We start from the raw sequence: 25,878 nt of genomic DNA on the forward strand, positions 1-25,878 counted from the left end.
TTGACATGTTTATTAGACAACTAAAGATGTCTGATAAAATCACCATCATGTTTAGGGTGGATTTGTACCATTAGTTACATCATTTAGACTAATTGTGTTAGATCTTCCTGCTGGAATTGTTTATTTGCTAGTCCATTCATCCCCTTTACCTATTCAGTTTTATTAATGACATGAACACTAGCACAATGTGATCAAATGGTCTTTAATTAAAAGAAAAACAAGTATTCATATTCTGAAAGCAGATACAATTTGGGAGTTCTCCATTTAGTCATGAGGATGACTAGAGGGCCACAGCTGGCCTTCCTTGCTACCTATGGTCATTTCATGTGATCGATAGACGCCCCTAATAAGCAATGATAAGGGGAGAGGATGATTACCTTTTTTCTAATGGTTTGCAAATTTCTCTGAAAAAAGTGATACCCTTCATTTTCTGCTGCTTCTTAAACTATCCAGCTAAATCCTGCTAACCTTTCTCTCTGTTTCAGTCTAATGGGAGATTTGATTCCCTTAAGATAGTCCTCTAGGTAAATTAGCCACCACCCTATAGATTGGTCCTATATTTCAACTTTGGGTGACTAATGGTAATGAGTGATCAAGTCAGGACCAGAAAAATCAATCCATCATTTGATCACATTATAGATTGCGAATTACTACAGCCCACTGTTTAGGGAAGCAAGAGAAGATGGGCTTCAATTCCCAACCACTTCTTCAAAAAGGCCTATAATAGCCCTCTTTCTCCTTCTGAAAGATTGTGTAATAGATAAAAAGGTGGGCAACGAAACTCAACAAGCAAACCTCGAGCATGGTCAAAGAATTGAAGTGTCCATAACAAATGATTTAAAATAGATTAGATGATCAAGTCATCACTAGAAAGCTTGGATGTAAGTTGACAGAAAGTACAGTTTTCCACAAGAACTAAGATGCTATAAAAAGGTTCAAAGGGTCCTAATAATTTACAAGAAAAATCGTAAGTCAGATATTTTTTTGAAATCAAATGCGTTAAGTATAATTATAAATTTTAGAAAAACTCTTTTGTTTGATATAGTTTCACCTTTTTTCCCCCAAACATTCCCTTATATCCTCAAGACCGTATCCTTATGAGTAAATGGATGAGGCCACAAACTGTTACTGCTAATGCAGCTAAGGAAACACGAGTTACAAATGAACTAGATGAGGTCATTATAAATCATCGAGGTCAACTAATACCACTTGGCCTAGTGTTCACATAAATCCTTGTTGATGATCTGAATGAGGCCACATATACCAGCTGGCCAGAGAGTGAGGCCAATTATATCATCTGGGTTGAGGTTCCCATGTATCTTTGAAGTTTGATATTTCTTTTTAAGATTTGAAAGGGCTTCATAAATACCATAGTTTAAGTCTTGTTAACAGAATTTCCGCTCTGTAAATCATATGCTTTTAGAATTTCCATATTGAAACCAAAACATAGTTTCAAATTAACATAGTAACGAACTATTAAAGAAGAAGACGTCAAATTCTTTGCAACTAATTATTAATTCTGAAATATAGAACAACTTGATAATTGAAACTAATAGTGGAGTGGAAGAAAACCTAAGTTTTAGAGATAACCTTGAGGTTTGAAAATTTAAAACAACACATAAACTTAAATCAATACAAAATTCAGAGGTCATAAATGAAACCTGAAGCTTTGAAAACTGGCTGGTGTTTGTTAATTTAGAAACAATATTTAAGTTCTGAATTTGGCTATTTGAAAGAAGAAATAAGCTTAAAAAATGTAAAAGGAAAACCTTAAATTCCGGGGAACATAAAAAGATTACCCGGGAAATCATAAGACTTTAGAAAAGATAATGTAGTTTAGAAATTCAAAACAATGCATAAAGTCATATGACTTAAAAACACCAATGATATCTTAAATTTCAAGGGCATCAGAAAAGCTTAGTCTCCAAAGATAATACTTATCCAAGTTAACCTTCTTCTTCTTCTTCTTATCTTTATAGGACCGCATAATCCTTTCCTTTTTCATATCCTCTGCGATTTTCTCCTATTGATCCTTACTTATAGATAGGGAAAGGTAGTTAACATGTGGGCCCACTAGTTTGCCTCCACAGTCCACACACCCCTCTCCAATCGGTTGGTATTGCTAGGTGGGTTAAGCATAAAACTTAGCAAGCATATAATGAAGGCAGATAGACAAACTACTAAATGAAAACAAACTTACACAAATATTATTTATGTAAATGTCCTCTTTTCTTATTTTTTTTCATTGAATTAAGGCATTGAGTTTTTCCTAGGAATTTGCCTATATTGCATATAACACCTCTCCATATCCCAATTTGCAAATTGATGTTGATAAGCTTATTTTTATTTGCAAGAAACCACTAAGTTTAGGTTAACTCTAATAGATGATTGGATGGTCATTTTTTTATCATTTGGGGGGTCCGTTATAAGTTGGGGACAAAATTACCCATGTCCTCATTTTAAATGTAATTTCCTTGTTATCTTTTTCCTCTTTCCTTTCTTTCAGCATTAGGACTCCATTGTTAAGTGATCCACTTCCTTGCTCGCCCAACCGTTAGGGCTCCAAGCCTCCTTTCTTTGGAAGTAGTGATGATGATGAGGTGCTTTCTTGGAAGACACAAGTGACCCATTTGAGGAACTCCACGATGCAGTTGAGCTACTCGATAGACTTGGGGTTAGGGATGTCCTAGAGGTTGTCGAGATGGTAGCTGTAACAACTCAGGATCTCACCCAAAATGGCTAGCCGGAGGATATTATTTGGGCTCCTTAATCCTATACAAGTACGCAAGATCTCGAATAACCGATGTGGGACTAGACACATGCCTGCACGGGTCCTCACATACTTTTTTCATTCAAGCCTTGACGTCTTCGTCAGGCTGAGGGTTCAAATCCATTCAAATCTAATCACAAGCACCACGATTGATCTATGGTCAGCCTCAAAGAGCCCGTACTGCAGTGTTCCTTAGTCCATATGGGCTATGAGCTGAGTTTGCTCTGATACTATTTGTAACAACTTATGACCTCATCCAAAATAGCTAGTCTGAAGATATTATTTGGGTTCCTTGATCTTGTATATCCAAGTTCTTCTCGGCGAATAAATGATGTGGGACTAAACACATGCCTACACAGGTCTTCACAGTAGCGCTTGCTGTAGGGCAGGTAGAAAGGGGCAAAAGCGGGATCGTGGCTGGCCTCCATCTCCTAGCGGACAACCTCGTACTCCTTGTTGATCCATATTAGCTCCCACCTGGGCGCCATCATCTCTTGGGGGCATTGACCTAGAGCTCGAGAAGGCCCCCCTCTCATCACTTCTCCAGGTCCTGGGGGAAGATGAAGAGGTCCTCATGGTACATGCATTCCCACTCCTTTTGCTTCTTGTTGTCATGGTCCTTCGATGCCTTTGTAAGCTGCTTGATATTTGCCTTTGGGGAATTCTCGTCCTTGGATCTTTGCCACTGCTATCCCCCACATGACAATCATTGGACGAGTACTCCAGATCGCCATTGGCGAGCAAGATGGATTTGGCTTCGGTGATTCACCATTTGAAAGACGAGAGAACACGATCGGCACAGAACCGATCGGATTTGTCAAGAACGAGCTGACAACTACAGGGGAAGCGGCTTAAAAGTAGGAATGCTGTCACTAGAACGGACCACACAAAAAGGGGTGATCAGTGACATCGATGACAATGGCGAGAGCGGAGAAAGTTGGGATGGGAGCTGATACTAGGATGGGGTTTTTTTCTTTTGAGGGGAAAGGAGAAAGTTGGAAAGCATACCTTTTTTTGCCTTTGGCCAAGGTAAGATAGTCATTTCTTACCCTTGATTAATTGAGACCAAGGTTCACTGTACCGGTCGGTACCGGTCGGTACCGAGCGTACCGTACCCGTACCGATGGGTACCGGTATCGGTACACCAATGTCGGTACGGTCGGTACCGAGCGTACGGTACCGTACCGACACTCGGTACGTCTATACTAGTGCGAACCTTGATTGGGACTATCGTTAGTGAAGGAGATGGAGGACCAATAGAAGGGTCATATCACAAATAAAAATAGCTTTATTTGGGTCAACTTGTAAATAAGGATAAGGGGAGGTATTATATGCAATATTGGTACAATCTTGAATTTGATATGCTCAAAAACTTTTAAGATGTTATGTATAAATAAGAAATAAGCTGTCATCCGAGTTCTACAAAATTACTGAAGATTTAAAATACCCTAAAAATAAAAAAATTTAATTCTTGAACTTTATTTTTCCTTTTGGGTAGAATTTTAAGCTTTAGTTTAAAATCCAAATTTTTTGTGTTGGTTCAGATTTCAACGTTTAAATGCTAAGGTATTTCTTAAATCTTAAAGGTATTTCTTAAGTGTCATGTTTAGGCACTTCAAACAAATATACAAGTAATTTTGTGAAACCACACACTGTAAACAACTTTAAGACCTATTGGGGACATGTATAGAAACTAATTAATATTACTAAAGAGAAATTATAATCAACAGTCTATAAACCTATAAAATTTAATAGTCGAATACTTCTGTTTGACAAATCATACATTTATTATTTTTATTTTATACTCCTCTTTCTATTTCTGTAAGGGATGCATGTATATTTAAATGTGTATCTCAGTACTTCACTAAGCTTCTTGCAAATTAGTATAGTGCGCTGTTTACACATTGACTAAAGGATTTTTGAGCAAATTTACATAACATACAAACATAAATTAAAGCATATTTTCTGTTGGAATGTTGATACATACTTGAGCTAATGACAACCATGAACCAATAAGATACATACACAAAAAAGGTACTAAATTATAAAAAATATAGTTCAGGTAAAACATAATATAAATTAGAAATAGACATTGAAGTATTGACATAGAAAAGATACAATTAAAGATCATATATATATATATATATATATATATAAGAATAGCTAAAGTATTAGACATTGAGGGTGAGTCGTGGGGCGACGGTAATGTTGCTCCTTTGTAACCTGGAGGTTATAGGTTCGAAACATAGAAACAACCTCTCCATATGCTAGGGTAAGACTACGTACATTTGATCCTCCTCAGACACCGCAATAGCGAGAGTCTCGTGCACTAGGCCACCCATTAATTGAAGTACTAGACATTGTAGTAACTAAAAATAAAATTTGAAAAGTAAAGGAAGGCTTTGAACAAATAAAGCAAATATCATATTTCTTAGAAGTTGAGATACCATAAAAATAAAAATAGTTAATAATACAATGCCTATGGAAAGGATACCCGAATCATACCAAATTGCTCGATTCTGAGCATGCCAAACTGGCTGGTTCGAGGCATATCGAACTAGACTAGTTCAGGATTGGCATGGTTCAACCTAAATTTTTGAGACGGCTCAGCTAAGGCTTGTTTTTTTTTTTTTTTGGTAAACACTGATTCGTTTCTTAAATCTCCCTCCTTGTCCTGCTCGTGTTGTTCAAGTTCTCCCCCACCCCCTCTCACAGCTCGCGATGCTCAAGTTCCCTCTTCCTTGCTCTTAACATTTGAGTGCTCTCAACCCCTGCTCTTGAATACCCCCTCCTTGTCTCTCTCACTCCGAAGGTTCGGGTTAGGTTTAGGATTTCCCTCTCCCCCATCCACCCTCTCCTTCTCTCTCTCTCTCTTTCTCTCTCTCTCTCGTGCTCCGAGGGTTAGGGTTTTCCTTGGCCCCCCTCCCTCCCTCCCTCCCTCCCTCCCTCTATCTGCAAGGGTTGGGGCTAGGATTTCTCTCGGCCCTCCCCCTTCCTCCCTTTGGTCCTCTCTCGCTACCTCCCTTTCTGTCTCCCTCCCCTCGTCTCTGTCTGTTCCTTTCTCCTTTTCTTCCTCTCCTTCTTCCTCTCCCTATTTTTGGTATGCCTCAGAATGGTACGGTGCGGACCATTAGTGTTGCTGGTGGTCCAAACCGAGAACGATTGGCACAGCGGTGTGAACGGGGTTCCTTTGGAGTTGGGTTGATTGCGCTCCACCTTCCACCGGGAAACCTGCAGGCAAGCCTCGCACCACCACTGGGGTAGTAGGGGCCCTCCGACGATCAAGTCAGAGGAGATTGAAGGAGAAGGAGAGATAGTAGTAGCGGATAAGAGAATACTCTGGAAAACCTTTTCTTACCCTCTCCCTTCTCCCCCCCAGCCGCATATATACCAGGGTGGGGGGTCTTTCTGGGGGGTTGGTCATCGTGTGGCACGATGGAGTTGCCACTGGCATGGCCGTTACAGGGCGTCGTGGGGCAGCGCTGGGTACGGCCATGACAGGGCGTAGTGGGGCTCCGCTTTGTACGGCTGTTACAGGAGATCGTGGAGCAGCGCCGGATGCGACCGTTGCAGGGAGTAGTGGAGCAGGGGGCCGCGGCGTGCCTCAGGGGAACAGCCTGTCGTTGTCGGGAGATTGCCGACTCGGGGTCGGATGACTGGATCAGGGGGCAGCCGACTCGGGGTCGGGCTGCGGAGCCGAAGATATCCGACTCGGGGTCGGATTGCTGGATCAAGGGGCAGCCGGCTCGGGGTCGGGCTGCGGAGCCGAAGATATCCGACTCGGGGTCGGATTGCTGGATCAAGGGACTGCCGTAGTCTTCCTGGGCGCGCGTGCCGGTCACGTGGGGCATGGTGGCTAAATTCCCCCGTAACAGTAGCCCCCCACTTCCGAGCCTGGAACCAGGAGGGGAACGGGTGAAGGGAGTGATGCTTCGAGATTGCCGCCATCCCTCGGAAAGGCGCGCACGCTTCGAGCTCCCCGCCTCCTTTATGGCGTATAGCGGTTGTCGCTGATCTGGCAGTCTGCGGATTTCGGCGGACATCCTTCCTCTTTTTAACTTTTGGTAGCGTCTCGCCGACTCCTAACTCTTGAAGTTCTTCCGGCGCTAGGCCAGGCATCCGAGGGTTAGGCCTCAGGAAATTCTTCCGGCGCTAGGCCAGGCATCCGAGGGTTAGGCCTCAGGAAATTCTTCCGGCGCTAGGCCAGGCATCCGAGGGTTAGGCCTCAGGAAATTCTTCCGGCGCTAGGCCAGGCATCCGAGGGCCGAGCCTCGGGAAATTCCGCTCGTCGGTCGGCCAAGGATGGCGCAAGCCGAGGCGACCGGTCGGGGCTTCAGGCTAGTCTGCTCCCGGGATGATCATCGGGTTAGCCCGGCATCCGAGGGCCGAGCCTCGGGAAATTCCGCTCGTTGGTCGGCCAAGGCTGGCGCAAGCCGAGGCGACCGGTCGGGGCTTCAGGCTAGTCTGCTCCCGGGATGATCATCGGGTTAGCCTGGCATCCGAGGGCCGAGCCTCGGGAAATTCCGCTCGTTGGTCGGCCAAGGCTGGCGCAAGCCGAGGCGACCGGTCGGGGCTTCAGGCTAGTCTGCTCCCGGGATGATCATCGGGTTAGCCTGGCATCCGAGGGCCGAGCCTCGGAAAATTCCGCTCGTTGGTCGGCCAAGGCTGGCGCAAGCCGAGGCGACCGGTCGGGGCTTCAGGCTAGTCTGCTCCCGGGATGATCATCGGGTTAGCCTGGCATCCGAGGGCCGAGCCTCGGGAAGTTCCGCTCGTTGGTCGGCCAAGGCTGGCGCAAGCCGAGGCGACCGGTCGGGGCTTCAGGCTAGTCTGCTCCCGGGATGATCATCGGGTTAGCCTGGCATCCGAGGGCCGAGCCTCGGAAAATTCCGCTCGTTGGTCGGCCAAGGCTGGCGCAAGCCGAGGCGACCGGTCGGGGCTTCAGGCTAGTCTGCTCCCGGGATGATCATCGGGTTAGCTTGGCATCCGAGGGCCGAGCCTCGGAAAATTCCGCTCGTTGGTCACGCGCCTGTCGCTTGCCGCTCGACGAGATTTCTCCGTGGCCAGCTACGATCGTGTTTCTCCTCTTCTCCAAGCGTCGCCTGGGGAACACCAGAAGGGTATTAAATGCTAATTGAAGCGTTACCTGGGAAATCGGATCGCCAGTTGCTGTTTGCAAGGAGTGTCAGTTAAGCGGCCGCGATACGCGCGCTCTTCGAGGCGGATGCGGCCTGGGCGCGAGCGGAGATACGTGGGCCGCGGGATACACGCTGCCCGGAGTGTCCTGCATGAAGAATGCAATTAAGGAGAACGACTCTTAGGAGATCGTGGGAGGATACGCCTCGAGAGCCGGAACGGCTCCGGATTCGGTGCGCCCGCCTTTATTGGAGCCACCCGCATCGGAACGACCGGGGGGCCTCAGTTTGGCTATAAATATAAGTGCAGGCGCGGTGGAGCCTGCCAAGCCGGAGCTATTCAGGTTGCCATGGTTCGTGGACCTCCTCTCCGGCGTGTGGCTGGGAAACCCCAGCCGGAGGAACGGGAGGCGCGCCCCTCGCGACTTCCGCCAACTAGCCGTTTCATCTGGGATCAACAGGGAGGTTCTCCCCGGCGGAACTCCGCTCTAGGCGTTTCATCCGGGATCACATCCCCCCTCCTTTCAGCCCCGCCTCCCGATTGAGCTCTGCGCCAGACGCTTCATCCGGGTTCGCGCCTCCTCGCGCTCTTCTCCCTTGTGTTCCTTCCCTCCCCTTCTCCTGGGGAGGACCGGAATATCCCTTGGAGGTGGCGTTCCTCTGGAGGCAGCGGGAACTCCTCCTTCGTCCACTTCTTCTTCGTCCGCGCCGGCTCTTCGTCTTTTGCGTGAGGCGTCGATGGCGCCTCCGGGGAGAAGCACCCACGCCCGGTGGGATTGCAGCTGCTTCGGATGGAGGGTTCGGGATCCCAGATCTTCAGCTCCACGGAGTCTCCACCTCTTCCTTGTTTTCTTTACTCCCCAATTCCCCTCTGGAAATTCTTTGTAATCACACGAACACACCGTTGTAACCAGGAATTATTGAAATGAAAAGAATTGTACATTTTTCGAACTGTCTTCCTGGCTTTGTCGTTCTACTGGTAATACACCCGCAGGTTAGCGGAATTCCAGCTCCTCGGAATTTCTCGACCATCTAGGGCCTCCAACTGGTAGGAGCCAGGTCGGTTTACCCAGCGAACCCTATACGGGCCTTCCCAATTTGGCGCCAGCTTCCCACCTTCCGCGGGTTGAGATGCTTTGGCTCGCCTTAGCACCAGATCTCCGATTCTGAAAAGTTTCGGTCGGACCTTGGAGTTATAATATCGGGCCACCCTCCGCTGATACATCGCCATCCGAACCTGCGCCATTTCTCTTGCTTCTTCCAAGAGGTCCAGGTTTCCTCGGAGTTGCTCCGAATTGGCCTCGGGTCGGTGCGCAGCCACCCGGGGCGAGGGGAGTCCGAGCTCCACGGGAACAACCGCTTCCGTGCCATAGGTTAGGCTGAAAGGCGTCTCCCTGGTAGGGGTCCGATGCGTGGTCCGATACGCCCAAAGGACATTCTCGAGTTCTTCGACCCAAGCTTGCCCCGTCCGACCGATTCGCGCCTTAATTCCTTGGAGGATTGTCCGATTTGTGACCTCGGCCTCACCGTTGGTTTGGGGATGCGACACAGATGTGAACCGATGCTCGATCCCGAACTCCTCGCAGAAGTCACGGAAATGCTTGTTGTCGAACTGTCGACCATTATCCGAGATGAGGACCCGAGGTACCCCAAATCGGACAATGATGTTTTTCTTCACGAACTTCCGGACTTGCGCCTCCGTGATAGTGGCCAGCGGCTCTGCCTCCACCCACTTGGTGAAGTAGTCGATTGCAACAATCAAAAATTTCCGCTGAGCTGAAGCGACGGGGAATGGTCCGAGGATATCCATTCCCCACTGTGCGAAGGGCCAGGGCGCGGTGATTGGTGCCAAAGGGATAGAAGGGACTCTCTGGACGTTGGCGTGGCGCTGGCAGGCGTCGCATTTCCGTACGTGATCCTTCGAGTCCTCCAACAAGGTAGGCCAATAATAGCCTTGCCTCATGATCTTGTGCGCTAAGGACCTAGCCCCCAAGTGCGATCCGCAGACGCCCTCATGGACTTCGCCGAGGACGTAGGCCGCCTCCGAGGGGCGGAGGCACCTTAAGAGGGGGGCGGTGAACGAGGTTCGGTACAGCCTCCCTTCATAGAGTACGTAGTGGGCGGACTTCTTGACAAGTCGCCGAGCTTGATCTTCGTCTTCAGGGAGGATCCCTTCGGCGAGGTAGGCGACGAGCGGGTCCATCCAAGACGGCTCCGGATCAATCGCCATCACCGCTCCAGCCTCGCCGATGCTCGGGGCATCCAGGGTCTCCAGGTAGATTGTCCTCGACAAGTTGTGCGCCTCTGTGCCCACCAAGCGGGACAACCTGTCGGCCCTGGCATTTTCGCTTCTGGGGACCTGCTGGATGTCGACACTGCCGAGGTTGGGAATGAGTGCTTGCACCTTCCGGACGTAGTTCTGCATGGTCGGACTCCGGGCCTCGAACTCCCCACGAACCTGCCCGACCACCAGCTGGGAGTCGGTGAAGACCTTCAAACGCCGAATGCCGAGCTCCCTGGTGAGTTTGAGTCCCGTGACTAGGGCCTCGTACTCCGCCTCGTTGTTGGTCACTGGAAATCCAAACCTCAAGGCATACTCGGCTATCACTCCATCAGGACTGGTAAGGACCAGCCCGGCCCCTCCACCCTCGGGGTTGGACGACCCATCAATGTGAAGCGTCCAAATCGGGAGGTCGAGGCTGGGTGTGTCCGGCGGTTTAGGTTCCGCCTCCTGCACCGTGCACTCAGCGAGGAAGTTCGCGAGCACCTGGGCCTTGATGGCGGGTCGAGCCTGGTAGCGGATGTCGAACTCACCGAGTTCTACTGCCCACTTCACCAGTCGTCCCGCATTCTCGGGGTTGCTGAGGATCTGCCGTAGTGGTTGATCGGTTAAGAGGGTGACCGAATGAGCCTGGAAGTAGGGGCGAAGCCTCCTGGTCGCGGTCAGCAGCGCGAAGGCGATCTTTTCAGCCTTCGTGTACCGCGTCTCGGCATCCCGTAGGACCCGGCTGATGTAGTACACAGGCTTCTGGAGCTTTGCCTCTTCCCGAACCAGCACCGCACTGACCGCGGTTGGGGAGACCGCCAGATAGAGGTAGAGCATCTCCCCTTCTTGCGGCTTGGACAGTAGGGGAGGAGACGCCAGGTATTCCTTGAGCTGGTCGAATGCTGCTTGACATTCGGCCGTCCAGAGGAAGTCTTTCGGGCGTTTTAACACCTTGAAGAATGGTTGGCAGCGTTCGGCCGATTTTGCCACAAATCGTCCAAGCGCGGCGACCCTTCCAGCGAGCTCCTGAACCTCCTTTACTTTGGTCGGAGGGGACATACCTTGGATGGCCTTGATTTTGTCTGGGTTGGCTTCGATACCCCGCTGGTTGACAATGAAACCGAGGAACCTCCCGGCCGAAGCGCCGAAGGCGCACTTCGCTGGGTTCAGCTTCATGCGAAACTTCCGCAAGGTGATGAAAGTCTCCTCCAAATCCGCGATGTGCTGGTCTGCATGGCGGCTCTTCATCAGCATATCGTCCACGTACACCTCCATGTTCCGGCCGATTTGCTCTTTGAAGATTTTGTTGACGAGGCGCTGGTAAGTGGCGCCAGCATTCTTCAGACCGAAGGGCATTACCTTGTAGCAGTACAGCCCCCGGTCTGTTATAAAGGCAGTTTTCTCCTCGTCCTGTGGGGCCATCATTATCTGGTTGTAACCGGAGAAGGCGTCCATGAAAGACAGCAGCTGATATCCGGAAGTCGCGTCGACCAGTTGGTCTATTCGCGGAAGCGGAAAGCTATCCTTAGGGCACGCCTTGTTCAGGTCGGTATAGTCGATGCACATCCTCCACTTCCCGCTCGCCTTCCGGACAAGTACAACATTTGCCAGCCACTCGGGGTAGCTTACCTCCCTTATGAATCCTGCCTCCAAGAGCTTGTCTACCTCCTGGTCGACCACCTGGATCCGATCCGGGGCACAGTGTCTCTTCTTCTGCTTTATTGGTCGGTGGGTCGGGTCGACGTTGAGGGCGTGAGAAATGACCTCCGGGTCGATCCCAGGTACATCGGCCGCCGACCAGGCAAATACATCGGTATTGGCTCGGAGGAATTCCACCAACCGGGCCCGAGCTCCCGAGTCGAGATTGGCGCCGACCCGGACCGTCCGGTCCGGGCGGCCTTCCTCGAGGGGAACTTCGACCACACCCTCGGCTGGCTCCCCCGCCACAAGGCCACCTCGTCTCTGGCGTCAAGGGACTCGACGCTTAGGGCTTCCACGGGCTTCTTCCCTTTGAGAGTCGCTAGGAAACATTGCCGTGCGGTCGGTTGGTCACCTCGGACCTCTCCGATCCCAGCCGCCGTTGGGAACCGCATGAGCAAGTGGTACGTAGAGACCACCGCACGAAGGGCGTTCAGTCCGGGTCGTCCGAGGATAGCGTTGTAGGCCGAGGGAACACGGACGACCAAAAACCCGAGTCGCACCGTGGCTTCTGCGGGTGCAACGCCCGCAGTCACAGGCAGCTCGACGACTCCTTCGGCCGGGACAGCGTCACCAGTGAATCCGATGAGGGGGGTGGATGTTTTGTGCAACAATTGTCTGGACAAGCTCATCTTTTGGAAGGCCTCGTAAAACAAAATATCGGCTGAGCTTCCACTATCAACAAGAACACGCCTTACATCATAGTTTGCCATAGTGAGGGAGATCACCATGGCGTCATCGTGGGGAGTCTGAACCCCCTTTACATCCTCATCAGAAAAGGTGATTACATTGCCGACCCTCTGCCTCTTTACGACGGCCATCCCTGATGCTTCCGCCGAGCCCCCTGCGTTCCTCACAGGCCGAGAGCAGCCCTCAGTGATAGTATGGATCACGCCCGCAACGGGTCGGTTCTGCTCCCGAGGCTCCGGAGGAGCCGGGTCGGCCGGACGCGGGTCCGCGGGGGGACGTCGGTCGCTCACATATCGACCGAGACGCCCCCGACGGATGAGAGCCTCGATCTCGTCCCGAAGCTAGAAGCAGTCCTCCGTGTCGTGGCCGTGGTCTCGGTGGTACTCACAGTACGCCCGAGAGGGCCTCTTCCCAGGGATCTTCCGCATCTGTCTCGAAGCCGGGAGATCCTCCCGCCCCTTGATCTCCATAAGGATCTGGGCCCGGGGAGTCAGGAGAGGGGTGTACCGGTTGAAGCGTCGAGGCGGAGAACGAGGGCGTGGGGCGCCGTGGTTCCTCGCCGGCGACGGGCTTCTGCGCCGACGCTGGGGCGTCGGGCTCCTCCTCTGGCGTGCCTCTTTTCGCCTTTTCTTCCCAAGCTTTGGAGGGATCTCGGCGGCCTCCTTGCTCCGGTGGGCGGCCGCCTCCTCGGCGTCCGCATACTGGTTCGCCCGGGACAACAGCTCCGGGAAGCTCCGTGGCAGGCGTTTATCCAGGGAGAAGGTGAGTCTGCCCTTCCGGAAGCCACGCTTCAGGGCTGAAAGGGCCACCTCCTGACTCAGGTTCCGGACCTCCAGCGTAGCCTTGTTGAAGCGGGTAAGATAATCCCGCAGGCTCTCTCCCTCGTTTTGCCGGACATCAAAGAGGGAGTCGGAGACCAGTCGCCGCCGGCTACTGACGGCGAAGTGAGTGATGAAGAGGCGAGTGAACTGGTCGAAGGACCGGATCGAGTCAGCCTCCAGCCCGGCGAACCACGCCCTCGCCGGGCCACGGAGGGTTGCCGGGAAAGCTTTGCAGAGAAGGGGATCTGATGCTCCGTGGAGGAGCATGAGGGTCCTGAAACTCTCGACGTGATCCCGAGGGTCCGCCGCCCCGTAATAGGGCTCGATCGCCGGCATTTTGAAACCCGGCGGATTCGGGGTCCGCAGGATCCTCGAGGCAAGCGCCGGCTGGGAGGAGATCTCCAAGTCGGCGAAGGGATCTTTGGAATGGCCCTTCAGGACCTGGAGTTGTCGGTGGAGATCGTCCACCCGCCGATCCAGGGAGCGCGACCGGTGGGTGGGAGACAAGGAGCGGCGAGAGGGAGACCGACTGGAGCGCGGGTTCCTTGAGGACTGGGGGGTCTGGGAACGCGCCCGGGCCCGCCTCTCGTACCCCGCGCAACTCCGATGGGAAGGTCCCGGCAGAATGGAGCGTGCTCGAGAATCCTCCTCGCGCCGGCGCTCCTCCCCATGGGAGAGGAAGGAGCGCGGGTTGAGGAGGGCAGGCGAACGCTCAGGCAGCAGCGGCTCCTGAGCCCGCTGCGGCGCCCGGGACAACGCACCCTGCAGATTCTGCACCGCCTCCGCGAGGGTGCGAACCTGCTGGGCTAGCTGGTCGAACTGGGCGACTTCGACCGTCTGAATGGGCGGTGGGGCGGTGGAGTGTTGCTGAGAGCGTGTTGGAGATGCAGCGGCTTCCCGGCCAGAGGCGCGAGAGGCCCCGCGACCGGAAGCATTGGAAGCTCCACGACCACCTCGCCGTGCCATTACGATCGCTCTAAGATCCGTCCCTTCCTCTAGCGCCAACTGTTGCTGGTGGTCCAAACCGAGAACGATTGGCACAGCGGTGTGAACGGGGTTCCTTTGGAGTTGGGTTGATTGCGCTCCACCTTCCACCGGAAAACCTGCAGGCAAGCCTCGCACCACCACTGGGGTAGTGGGAGCCCTCCGACGATCAAGTCAGAGGAGATTGAAGGAGAAGGAGAGATAGTAGTAGCGGATAAGAGAATACTCTGGAAAACCTTTTCTTACCCTCCCCCTTCTCCCCCCCAGCCGCATATATACCAGGCTGGGGGGTCTTTCTGGGGGGTTGGTCATCGTGTGGCACGATGGAGTTGCCACTGGCATGGCCGTTACAGGGCGTCGTGGGGCAGCGCTGGGTACGGCCATGACAGGGCGTAGTGGGGCTCCGCTTTGTACGGCTGTTACAGGGGATCGTGGAGCAGCGCCGGATGCGACCGTTGCAGGGAGTAGTGGAGCAGGGGGCCGCGGCGTGCCTCAGGGGAACAGCCTGTCGTTGTCGGGAGATTGCCGACTCGGGGTCGGATGACTGGATCAGGGGGCAGCCGACTCGGGGTCGGGCTGCGGAGCCGAAGATATCCGACTCGGGGTCGGATTGCTGGATCAAGGGGCAGCCGACTCGGGGTCGGGCTGCGGAGCCGAAGATATCCGACTCGGGGTCGGATTGCTGGATCAAGGGACTGCCGTAGTCTTCCTGGGCGCGCGTGCCGGTCACGTGGGGCATGGTGGCTAAATTCCTCCGTAACAATTAGTTTGGTACTGGTTTGGCGAACTATGGGGATCATGGCCAACATTAAATAATGCTAGCATTTGTATAGACTGACATGGAAAGATACATTTGTAAGAAGGTTTGCATTTGGCATGCTAAAAAACTACTACATAGTCACAAGGTTACAATCTCATGGAGAGAAAATGAGAGCATTCAGAAAAATTGATGATAGATGGTCTTTTAAATATCACAGATTTTGTATTTTTAGCTCTTTTTGCTCATAATATATGCCATATGCCATTTTTGTTTTGATTTAGTTTTTATGAATCAATACTATGCTATCTGCTGCCTCTGTAATTATGTTAATGAATCTTTCCTTTTCTTAAATTTTTCATTATTTTGCATCAGGTCATATAGTCTTTCTGCTTCTGTACAGGGTGTTGTGAAGAATATTATTCCAGCAATTGCTTCAACGAATGCAATCATATCTGCTGCTTGTGCCTTGGAGGCCTTAAAGATTGTATCTGGGTGCAGTAAAACTTTGTCCAATTATCTCACGTGAGTCCGGATTAATCTTCCCCTCTCTTACCACAGCCAAATCTATATTCGATGTTTGATGGTTAAGTTGTAGCATGCCTCCAATGAAAGTGGCTTCTATACATTTATATCAAACATATTTTCTAGGACATGTTTATGGAAAGAAATTAGAAAAGGAATCCACTTTAACTAAAATTCATTTTAATGCCTGCTTTATCATTTTAAATATTACCAACTGAAGCATTTTACTGCTTGTTCCTTTCATTTTGTCAATCCAATGGAACGTGCACATCTACTTCTTCCTATAAGGACTTAATTTGAATATAGGTGTTGACTTAAGAAGCTGATATGATTATGGGATTCAGATGTGACATGATATGGATATGCTAATTCGTAAATCTTGAAAAAAGAAGGAAGGACACAACTAGGATAATGGTAAATATTATTTTTACATATACATAAAAAGCATATAAAGCATAGTGGATTATCATGAGAACATATTTTACACTTTATACAATGGCATTAGCATCCATAATTTCCATTATTTAGTCATCATTTGAATCCATAGATCATAATTTATACTAGTAATATTGCATGACAAACTCCAAAATTAAACATTCGTCATTAAAAGGGTAACACTTATCAAAAAATAAAAGAAAATGAAGCCCTACCCTCATTGTGAGAGGTATTAAGGAAGTATCTCAGGGTATCTAGGAAATACCTAAAGCCTTATATACATTTTTGAAAATTAAGATACTCAATATTGTCTAGATAATGCCTAAGCATCTCGGCAATGTGCCTAGGCTCTTCAATTGGCCAGACTGCCTAGGAAGTGGCTGCCTAAGGATTAGTTCATTGAAATATATAAATTCCTTTTTTTTTAAAATTTATTTTTACTCCCTTGATTTATATTATTTCATTCCTGTGACTAAAATAAAATTGTTTTAAATAGACGGGGAGTTAAGGTAGCATAAGTTATTGTTATGATTTTCTTATCTCATCCACCCTCTAGCTGAACCCTAGAAATGCCTCCCTAAAAGCTAGAGCATGTAGCAACTCACCATTGTCAGTTGCCAACTCATGCACCAAGTCAGCTTTCCATTCTCCTTCTTCCTCTTTTCTTCTCCCTAGAAACGCCTTCCTAGAAGCCAGAGAAGAAGATTCTACTAGGACTAGCATGAAAAAAGATGACTGGGTAGCTAATACCATGTAGATAATATTTGCCAGACAGGTCTTGCAGGTGCTTGAAGTTACTTCAATTTCAGTAACATGCCTGTTTTAACAACTTCAGATGTTCACTTTGCGAGTACTGAAACATATATTAGAAGGAATTCTGGTTTTAAGTACTTTTTGTTATTTTTTTTGGTTTGGCTGAAAGATATTTGAGCTTAAAAGCTATATCCGACCATATTTGGAAGAAACAACTATGCATATTTTTTGTTTTGACCTTAATTATTAAATATGAGGTAGAGTGCCAAGTATTTCTTCTTATTATTTACTAATTAATCAACATGTATCTGTAGGTATAATGGCCTCGAAGGAACTCACATTAAAGTCACTGATTTTGTCAGAGACATGGATTGTCTTGTGTGTGGACCTGGTACTCTTATTGAGCTGGACACTTCAGTTACTCTTTCACAGGTAATTTCAAACTTTTCATGTCTTTCTTTTCATTAAGCTTCAAGCTACCAACTTTTTATATTTAGTTGGTCATAAGATGCATATTGTTGTGGTTGAAATTCGGCCTAAGGTTGAACACACCAGAGGAAGCCGAGAAGACGCCTACTGGGGGGGAGACAGAGAGTGCCACCTCTTGCTCTCCGATGTACCTTCATGAAGCCTTGGTCGGGAATTCCGGCGAAGGCCCTCCGATGGCTAAGTTAGCTGGATTTTTGAAGGGGTTTAGAATAGCTTTCTTGTAGCTCCTCTTGTCTTTTTCTTGCTTACCGAGGGCCTTTTCCTACCCTTCTTTTTATAGGGTGAGGATTTTGGCTGTTACTTGTAGCCTTTTGGCTAAGCTGTGATTAGCTCATGGCTCGAATCACGGAGACTGATCCCGCCGGCGGAGGATCTGGGAGACATCATTTCAGATTTGTCTAAGGATCCGCAGGGCCTTCGATGAGGATTTAGGAGATATTTCTCTAGTCTTGTCATGAGGATCTGCGAGATTTTCGATGAGGATCTAGAGACAGCAGGATTAAGGTTGACAGGGCTGAGGTCAGATAGGCTTGGAAGCCGTGGCATGCGCTTGGCGAGGTCGGCTCGGTCTTTGGCCGAGGTCAGCTCGGTCTCTGGCGGAGGTCGCCTCCTCTGGTCGAGGTCGACTCGGTCTCTAGCTGAGGTCGGTTCGCTTGGCGGGTTTGGGTGGTTCCATGCTGGAGTAGGACGATCCATTTTACCTCCCATCACATATAATTCCAGATTTAAGTCAGAATGCATTTAGCTATACTTTCAGCTGTGGCTTTTTATACCTCTTTATCATATGATTTCAATATACTTTAAGTCCTTATTTTCAGGTCATAAATTTTATTTTTTGCTTTTTTCATCATGAGACCAAGAAGGGCTAATCCCTAACTTTTCTGCCTATTCCCAATCCGCTCTTGGGGGCTGACTCCAACTGGAATTGAGTCCATTGCCCAAGTGGCAATAGGCAATACCACCAGAGCAAGTGTCGGTGTTACTTTTTTGCTTCTGTTTGAAATAAATGTTTTAACTAATTCTTGCATGCAGCGGTAGTTCTCTCATAGAAGATGATTGTTTATCAGTCTTAGTTACATTTGGAATATACTCTACTATGTTTGGCGATGTTACAATGATAAAAGTGAAATTTTAAGGGGTTTGAACATATTAAATCTGCAGAAACTACAAAACATAAGCATAAAAAAATGGTGAAACTGTCCATTAAACTTATTACCATGCCTCCTGTTGATCATTCCACTGTTTAGACGTCACTAACATAGTATATATGCAACTCTAATTTAACAGGGTTCAATTTACTCAATAAATATCTGTGGAGTTTTCCATTTGATTTATAATTTAACCTTCTCATATGGCACTAATGGAATTAAAAAAAAGATACCTATCCTACAAGCTTGTATGCATTTCAATCATGACAAAGATTAAACTCAGTTATATATCTATTTTTTATATACGTAGTGCTTGGAGATATCCTATATTCAGGCTTATCCTGATGTACAAACAAACAAAATTATATTTATGCATGTCTCTGCCTGCATGTGCTGTCTGCTCCATACTAATAGAGAAGATATATGCATTTTTCCACAAAACCATGTACTATTATCATTCTTATTTACTTTTGAAAGCTTTAATTTTCTTGAAATGTAACAGTTCATCGAGCTACTCGGGGAGCATCCTAATCTGCATCTGTTGAAACCTAGTGTCACATACCGAGGCAACAATCTGTATATGCAGTCTCCCCCAATACTAGAAGAAATGACACGTTCAAATCTCCATCTTCTGCTGTTTGACCTCATGGGCAAAGTCCCAAAGGACACTATTCATGTCAGTGGCACAACTGAGAAGAATGGGAAGAAGACATCCTGCCTGAGGAAACTGCGTGTTGTCTTTAAAAGGGTTGTTGGAGGGAGCACAGACATGGATATAGCCGGGAGCTCATGAAAATTACATACAATGTGCAAAACAAGGGCATATAATATTGCCAATATCTGATCATAAGTTTTGAGGTGATGCTATAATATTGCCAATTTCTGAGCATAAGGTTTGAGGTGATGCTTTCTTTTGATGTTACACTGATCGACCATTTTGGAACATATTTAGAATCAAATCTCTACCTGAAGATCTTTTAGTTGTGTTCCATCATTGCAATGATGGTTCTCAACTCTCAAAGTCACTACTAAGGTGTGCTTAAATGTTCATAGGAGATAAGAGTAGGAAACATAAGTTTATAATCTCAAGAGAAAAAAAAAAAACTATGCACAATTTCTTTGTGTACCAATATCTGTTGACAGGTTAAGCTAGGAAATGCTTCTCTTTTTAAGTACTATGAAGAACATAATCAATGTGTAACATTTTTCATGATGAACAGTTCAGTTTGTGCGAAAATGGGCATCAATATGGTTACGCATGTTATTTTGTAAGATTTGTATATGTGTTGCTGGATTTAATATTTTGCATGGTAGTGATAATATACTCCTTATCATAACATCTATCGTTGAGCACCCCCTTTTTTTTCAATGGAGAAAAAAGGCTGACCAAGCTGACTTCTTCAGGAATTCCGGACTCCATATTCAGTGCCTAGAAATTCTTTACTTTGGTTAGCAGCTGATTAGCTGTTTGGTTTCCCCTTATGCATGTTAGTTAACCTGACATGGTTGTAATCCCATCAGCTGGATAACTTGCAATTGGATTGCTGACTGCTGCATCTCCAGTTGATGGTTGCGATCCTTATTGCACTCTATGTATCCCGTTGTAGGGATTTTTCTTTTTAGGAGGAGGTGGTGGTAAAGCCACCTGAATTTATTCAAAGGAAGAGAGCATCAAGATGAAGTTAAAGAAAAGAAAAAGGATCAGACATAGTCTAATCGAGAAGAAAGGGAATGTACACAAAAATTAAGCATTCCAACTATGTGACTACAAAGAAATAGAGAAGCTCTCATTCCCCACCACAAGAAAAAAAAATGAAAAGAAGAGAAGCTTCTTCTGGTTACCCAAGATGGACCAGTCCTTGAATGGGTTGAGGCTGATCCCAGTTGCATGATCATAACTCAGATGCATGGTAATCTTGGGAGAATAGGTACAAATATGTTTTGAAAAGTACTAAATGACCACATGCATGATAATTGTGCAATTAATCCTTATGCACAGTTCATAGTGTTTCTAATTTTCGCTCCCCTTGCTGAACTTGTTCATCATCTCATTTACAGTTTATAGCATGGCTCGCCGTACCGGTTTGAATTGGACAGTATGCTCTATATTGTTTCAGTATCGGTATCCGGTATAAATATGACACTCGATACGTCTAAAATATTCCGTACCATAGGGTACCGACACAGTACTAATATAGCACCGGTATGGATGGTTTAGTACCGAGATGGCTTATCTTGATCTATAGGTTTACTTCTAGTCCTAATACCCTATGGTTATGACAACCCAATGTATGATTAGAAGGAATAATCTGGGGATCATGGTTTAAACAGGGCATTATTGTCTCAGAAATGTTTGAGATTGAGGGAGAAACAACATTATATATACGTACGTACGTGTATATATAAATTTTAGATTAAGAGAGGTCATTCCTCACTTACTATAAATCTTATACCCATCCCACTTAAGCAAGGCTTGAGCTAACTACAATCGGGAATCAGAGTGAGGTCCCATATATATGGAATTAAACCCCTGTTTCTTGTCTAAAATGGTAAGGGATTGTATCATCTGAACCAAATGGTTACTGAACTAAAGAGTTATCTCATTTTTTTATATATATAAAAGGACATCCTTGTGCATGCCGCAATGAATTATACGGTCATGTGGTCTAAATAATTGGGCTAAAAGGCTGCAAGATGCACACAGCATGGTCCATATGCAGACAGCTCAAAAGGCAAAGCATTTCTCTAGTTTTATTTGGGGTCTGCAAAGACAGCTACTGGTCCAATCATAGTGCCCTTGAGAGTTTAATAACAGTTCATTTTGCTTCCAGCTCTCAAAAATACCCAAACATAAGCATGTCACTCAGAGCTACACTTGGATTTAGCTGGCATCTTGATTGAATTGCAAGACAATGTGGATGGATAACACTAGGATGTTCCTGATAGAAATCAGCCGTGAAGCTGACCATATTCAGATAAAACAGTTGATCCAATAACTTGATGGGTCTACAATATATACATACATACATACATAAATACAACACTTGGCAGTGAAGCTAGTAGTAGTCCAAAATCCCATATCACTCGCTGATGGATCTCTTACCCATGCGGACATGTGTTTAGTCCCACATCGGTTATTTGCTGGGTAGATCTTGGATGCTTATACAAGATCAAGGAATCCAAATAATACCTTCCAACTAGCCATTTTGGGTGAGGTCTGGGTTGTCACACCTCCAGTTGTAGGATTGGAGCCCAAACACTAAACAAGTGACCAAAAGAAAAGGGAGTGGTTGCCCTCTTGGTGGATTCAGATAGGGGAGAAGAGCCAGGCCAAAAGACATCCCACATGAGAAGTGGATGCAGTGGAGGAGCCTAATCTTGAATTTGATAATGAGAACTTTGTTGGCAGTGTGCTCACCATCCCTTCCACATCCCTCTCCAAACTGAACACTACCATGCAATTCCCTTCATAATCTATTTTTCTGGTGAAAAGGAGAGGTTGGCCAACTGCCAGCAGGACCCACCTGCCTCCCTAATCCACATGCCCTCAACCTCCACCCATCCCTTGCCTCACCTATTAAAGTTCATCGACAAGCAAACAACTACCAAGAGATAAGAGCAATCGACTACTCTTGTTCAATTTCTTTGCTTTTCAGGTGACGCTCGTAGGATTAGTGTGGCTTTTCCTAGTACTTGTGCTGCATGGCCATGGAGGTAGAAGATGATGCTTTCTTTGCGGACCTAAGCAAGCAGATAGCTCTGCTAATTATGGATGACGACGACCAAGAATTCCCGGTGCAGCGTCCCTCGCTTCCAATTCAGGTGGGTCATCCTGTTTCCTTCTCTGGATCTTGTGGGTGCTATAAAGTAATTAACAACGAAAAGAAGGATATGGGAGCAGTCCTCTGCGCGCTTAATAGATTAGTTGTTGTTGTTGTCAGATTGATTGTTTTCCATCTCTTGCCTAGTTTTGTTAGAAAGATCATAAGAGAAGATGTACATGAAATTCCTCGCACCTGAATAAGCTGTAAACAACTGAAGATCCGAAATTTCAGTCGGTGACCTCATGCTCTTTCTACTTTTCATTTCCATTCCCACAGATTGGGGCTAAATTTTTTTGAGATTAGTTTGATGTCATGTTTGTGGGAAATTGGACGTTGCATACTGCTTCTGCTAAACTAACACAAGACAAGTACTTCGACATGTTCTAATAACAGTGTTAGATCTACTTTTGTGATGCATCCTTTGTTTTCATGAGTCCCTCATGGCCTGTACTTGTCCAAAGTCATCACAACTGTCTCTTAATCCTTAATATACTCAGTTCTTACTTAGTCCTTCATTTATAGCACATAATTAAACCGTCATCGATGCCCAACATCATAAAACAAAAGGCGTTTTAGATTAAAAATTCCAAATGTAACTTAGATGGAACAAACTCTAAATGGTTTTAATTTGCTAAAATAAATGAATTCTATGAAAATAATTGTTTGTTTACTTTTCATAGATTCCGCTTGCAGAAAATGAAAGCATCATAAAAAAAAAAATTATCTTTTAGAAAAGAATTGCTAATATACACGGTTAAAATCACCACTTGTCCCGAAAGCTTAAGCTGATAGGACAAGCTAGATTTATTTATATATTTTATTTTTTTTACACTCTTCGTTACATATGGGCCGGACTTTCCTTTAATAGGTGAGCTCAACATGTGAAATTTTTAATAATGGGTTAAAGAGTGCGGAGATAGGGTTCGAACTCAGGACCTCTGCTCTGATACCATATTAAAATCATCACTTATCTCAAAAACTTAAATTGATAGGATAAAGTAGATTTATTTATATATTTTATATTTTCTTACATACATTACTATCTGTGCATATTAATTTATCCCACCAGATGGTATATCAACAAGTGCGGTGAATTTGTTCTTGCCCACAGGGATTCCCTTATATTCCCCAAACCATCATGCCACCACCATCCGGGTGTGAGGTGGCCTACAGAAGAGAGAGCAAGGGGACTGGAGTCTTCATTCCCCGGTCGACGCTCCCTAGAGGGAAGAACAAGCCTGGAAGATCCACTCCAATTAACACCAACTCCCACAAGCAGCCTGCCAAACCAGGAGGTGCAGTTTCTAGTGTCAGCAGCAACAAAAATATCATATGCTCTAGTTACTACAGTAACTCTGCTGTGCTCAAGAGGCATAACTAGGAGCTAAAGAGATCCTTAGCTCATACTAACCTTAATCTGGTCTTGGATTGTTGACAATGTCAAGGTCTTCTATGGTCACTATATAAATTCAACAACAAACCTCTTCCATTTGCTGGAATAATTGAGAAGAGGGCTTAAAATAAGCTTCCACCATCTTCTACAAATTGTACAGCTACACTGATGAAGGGCAATGCAACAGGTAGTGGGACAAGTGATCACTGAATGTATTCATAGATTATTGAATGTATTCTCCACCCTCTTCTATATAGTGACCACTAGATGATTTGGATTGATGTACTGGTGGCTTTCACATGTGTTCTCTGGGAAGTAAATCAAACAGCCAATCTAGTGGTCACTTACAAAATTTTCCTGTTTTTATTTTTTTTTTGATTGAAAGGAGGCGAAGCCACCCAATTTTATTGAGAATAAATATGAACAGCTGCAGGTAGTTCTAAGGAATGTACAATATAAGCTATGGTAAAACAGTCTAGCTAAAAACATAAAAGCCAAAAAGAGAATGGGAGGTCTCAAAATAGCCGAAACAGAACTGCTAATACAGTTTACATCTAAAAAAAAAGGACTTCTAATACAGAAATAAAAATTGGAGAAGTAGGAGAGATCAAAACAGGGATGCAAGTGGAGGCAGTGACTATGATAAGGAAGCTTCTTGTAAAGAGAGAAACAGGTCAGCAGCCGGTTTGGCGACCGTTCAAAGCAACATGGCATGCGCCATTATATGACAGCTTAGTGAAATCATGACTGTGTGCTGTCTTTCTCTGATGCTACAGGATAGCATAATGAATACTATACATGGGAGCCATAGCACCAGCACTAATGCACCAGATGACATCAGACTATGTACTGTCTTTTATCTAAGGTTAACAGTACATCATGTAAGGTTTGCTCATATGAGGTGGATTGGTAGGACATAGACAAATCACATCCAAAGATCAAGTGGCGGAATCTTCAAAGGATTTGCTGATATCTTCCGAGGATCAAAAACACAAGCTAGATCTTAATTACATCTGTCAACTTCTTTTTTTTTTTTTTTTTTTTCCGTCTCCTACTCTAACTATTACATCTGGGCAATTGACTGAACTAGGCCTAATTTTTTATTAGCTGGGCTGGGTGTTACACAATCCTAATATGAATACTTCTAAAAAAATCAGAAAATAAAATATTACGAAGCACGGTCGGAACAACTGATATAGTGGTCTACAAAAACTCTCTAGAATGCTCTTCTACATGTAACTATCAAGATATCAATGAATTCACATCTTTATTTAAAATGGTTGGAAAATGCAACTATCAAGTATTACTTCTCAGCTCTTGATAAGAGGATGGGGGTTCGAGTGTTGGCCTTCAGTCTTTTCGGCCCTTTATTATTTCGCTCGATATAGTCTCTAGTTCTGCGAGTTTAACTCGGTTAGCCTGGGAGCCTATGAGATCTTCCCTTTCCTTAAAAAAAAAGAGAAGGAAAAAAAATATTTTTTGTTTTATTATTTTTTTCTTCTTTTTATTTTTTCTTAATAGAAGGGCTCGTAGGCAATGAGCTAGATGATGGAGTTTGCTCTTCCCAGGATTTAATCTCATGTCACTTGGTCTAACTTGCTTGGTCCAACTGTCAAGGACCTTACCAGCTTGATAATCTGATTGTGGGGTCCTAAATGAATGCACGGTTAATGCATTGGTTACTACTCTAGTGAACAACTGGCAGCTTCATTTCAGACAGCATCCCATACAGTATAGCCTCGCCGTATCATTCTCCCTTTAACGTTAGATTCTATGTTTTGCTGAATATTTTTTAGCATGATTGGCTGCAATGTCTGATCCATCATGATATAAACTTATATCATTATACAGTCAATTGGCCAACCTGATATGGCATAAGATGTGTTAATTTCATTTGGTCATACGGATTGCAAGTTGCTTATAGTCTTAGTTGTAAATTTGCTAGCATGGAAAAGTTTTATTACCAAACAGGAAAAAGAACAAAAGGATTGTAGCCTGTCTCAAAAATGGATATGTGACTGTCTAATGAGCCATTTTGTGAGGATGATTACAGCGTACAGGCAGCTAAACTATAGATTATCGTCAACCTTTTTTTTTTTTTTTTTTTCTTTTTTTCTTTTGCATAACATGGTGTATAGGGCAGCCAAACTATAGGTCTATTTACTCTCCGTCTCATGGTTCTAACTTGTCCAC

General features: G+C 46.2%; 2 protein-coding genes across 2 annotated transcripts in view; both read left to right on the forward strand.

Moving 5' to 3' along the window:
* Window positions 1-19,725, forward strand: part of LOC103712331 (NEDD8-activating enzyme E1 catalytic subunit) — a 40,253-nt gene extending 20,528 nt beyond the window's left edge. The window contains exons 7-9 of the mRNA XM_039115890.1: window positions 15,522-15,643; window positions 17,146-17,263; window positions 18,971-19,725. Coding sequence (XP_038971818.1) covers window positions 15,522-15,643; window positions 17,146-17,263; window positions 18,971-19,261 — 531 coding nt within the window. The 3' untranslated portion in view covers window positions 19,262-19,725. The remainder of the gene's footprint in view (window positions 1-15,521; window positions 15,644-17,145; window positions 17,264-18,970) is intronic.
* A 2,247-nt stretch (window positions 19,726-21,972) lies between these two features.
* On the forward strand, window positions 21,973-23,966 carry LOC103712332. The gene is made up of 2 exons (XM_008798822.3): window positions 21,973-22,290; window positions 23,404-23,966. Exons 1-2 carry the CDS (start codon window positions 22,171-22,173, stop codon window positions 23,671-23,673), a joined length of 390 nt encoding a protein of 129 aa, XP_008797044.1. The 5' UTR covers window positions 21,973-22,170; the 3' UTR covers window positions 23,674-23,966.
* Window positions 23,967-25,878: the final 1,912 nt, after the last annotated feature.

This window comes from Phoenix dactylifera, unplaced genomic scaffold (assembly GCF_009389715.1).
Source record: "Phoenix dactylifera cultivar Barhee BC4 unplaced genomic scaffold, palm_55x_up_171113_PBpolish2nd_filt_p 000026F, whole genome shotgun sequence".
Lineage (NCBI taxonomy): Eukaryota > Viridiplantae > Streptophyta > Magnoliopsida > Arecales > Arecaceae > Phoenix > Phoenix dactylifera.

What these genes read in the sequence shown, in the direction of transcription:
- LOC103712332 (XM_008798822.3), top strand. Translation starts at nt 22,171, where the DNA reads ATGGCCATGGAGGTAGAAGATGATGCTTTCTTTGCGGACCTAAGCAAG. An exon ending in GTCCCTCGCTTCCAATTCAG is followed by an intron (nt 22,291 to 23,403) that starts GTGGGTCATCCT and finishes TCTTGCCCACAG; the next exon opens with GGATTCCCTTATATTCCCCA.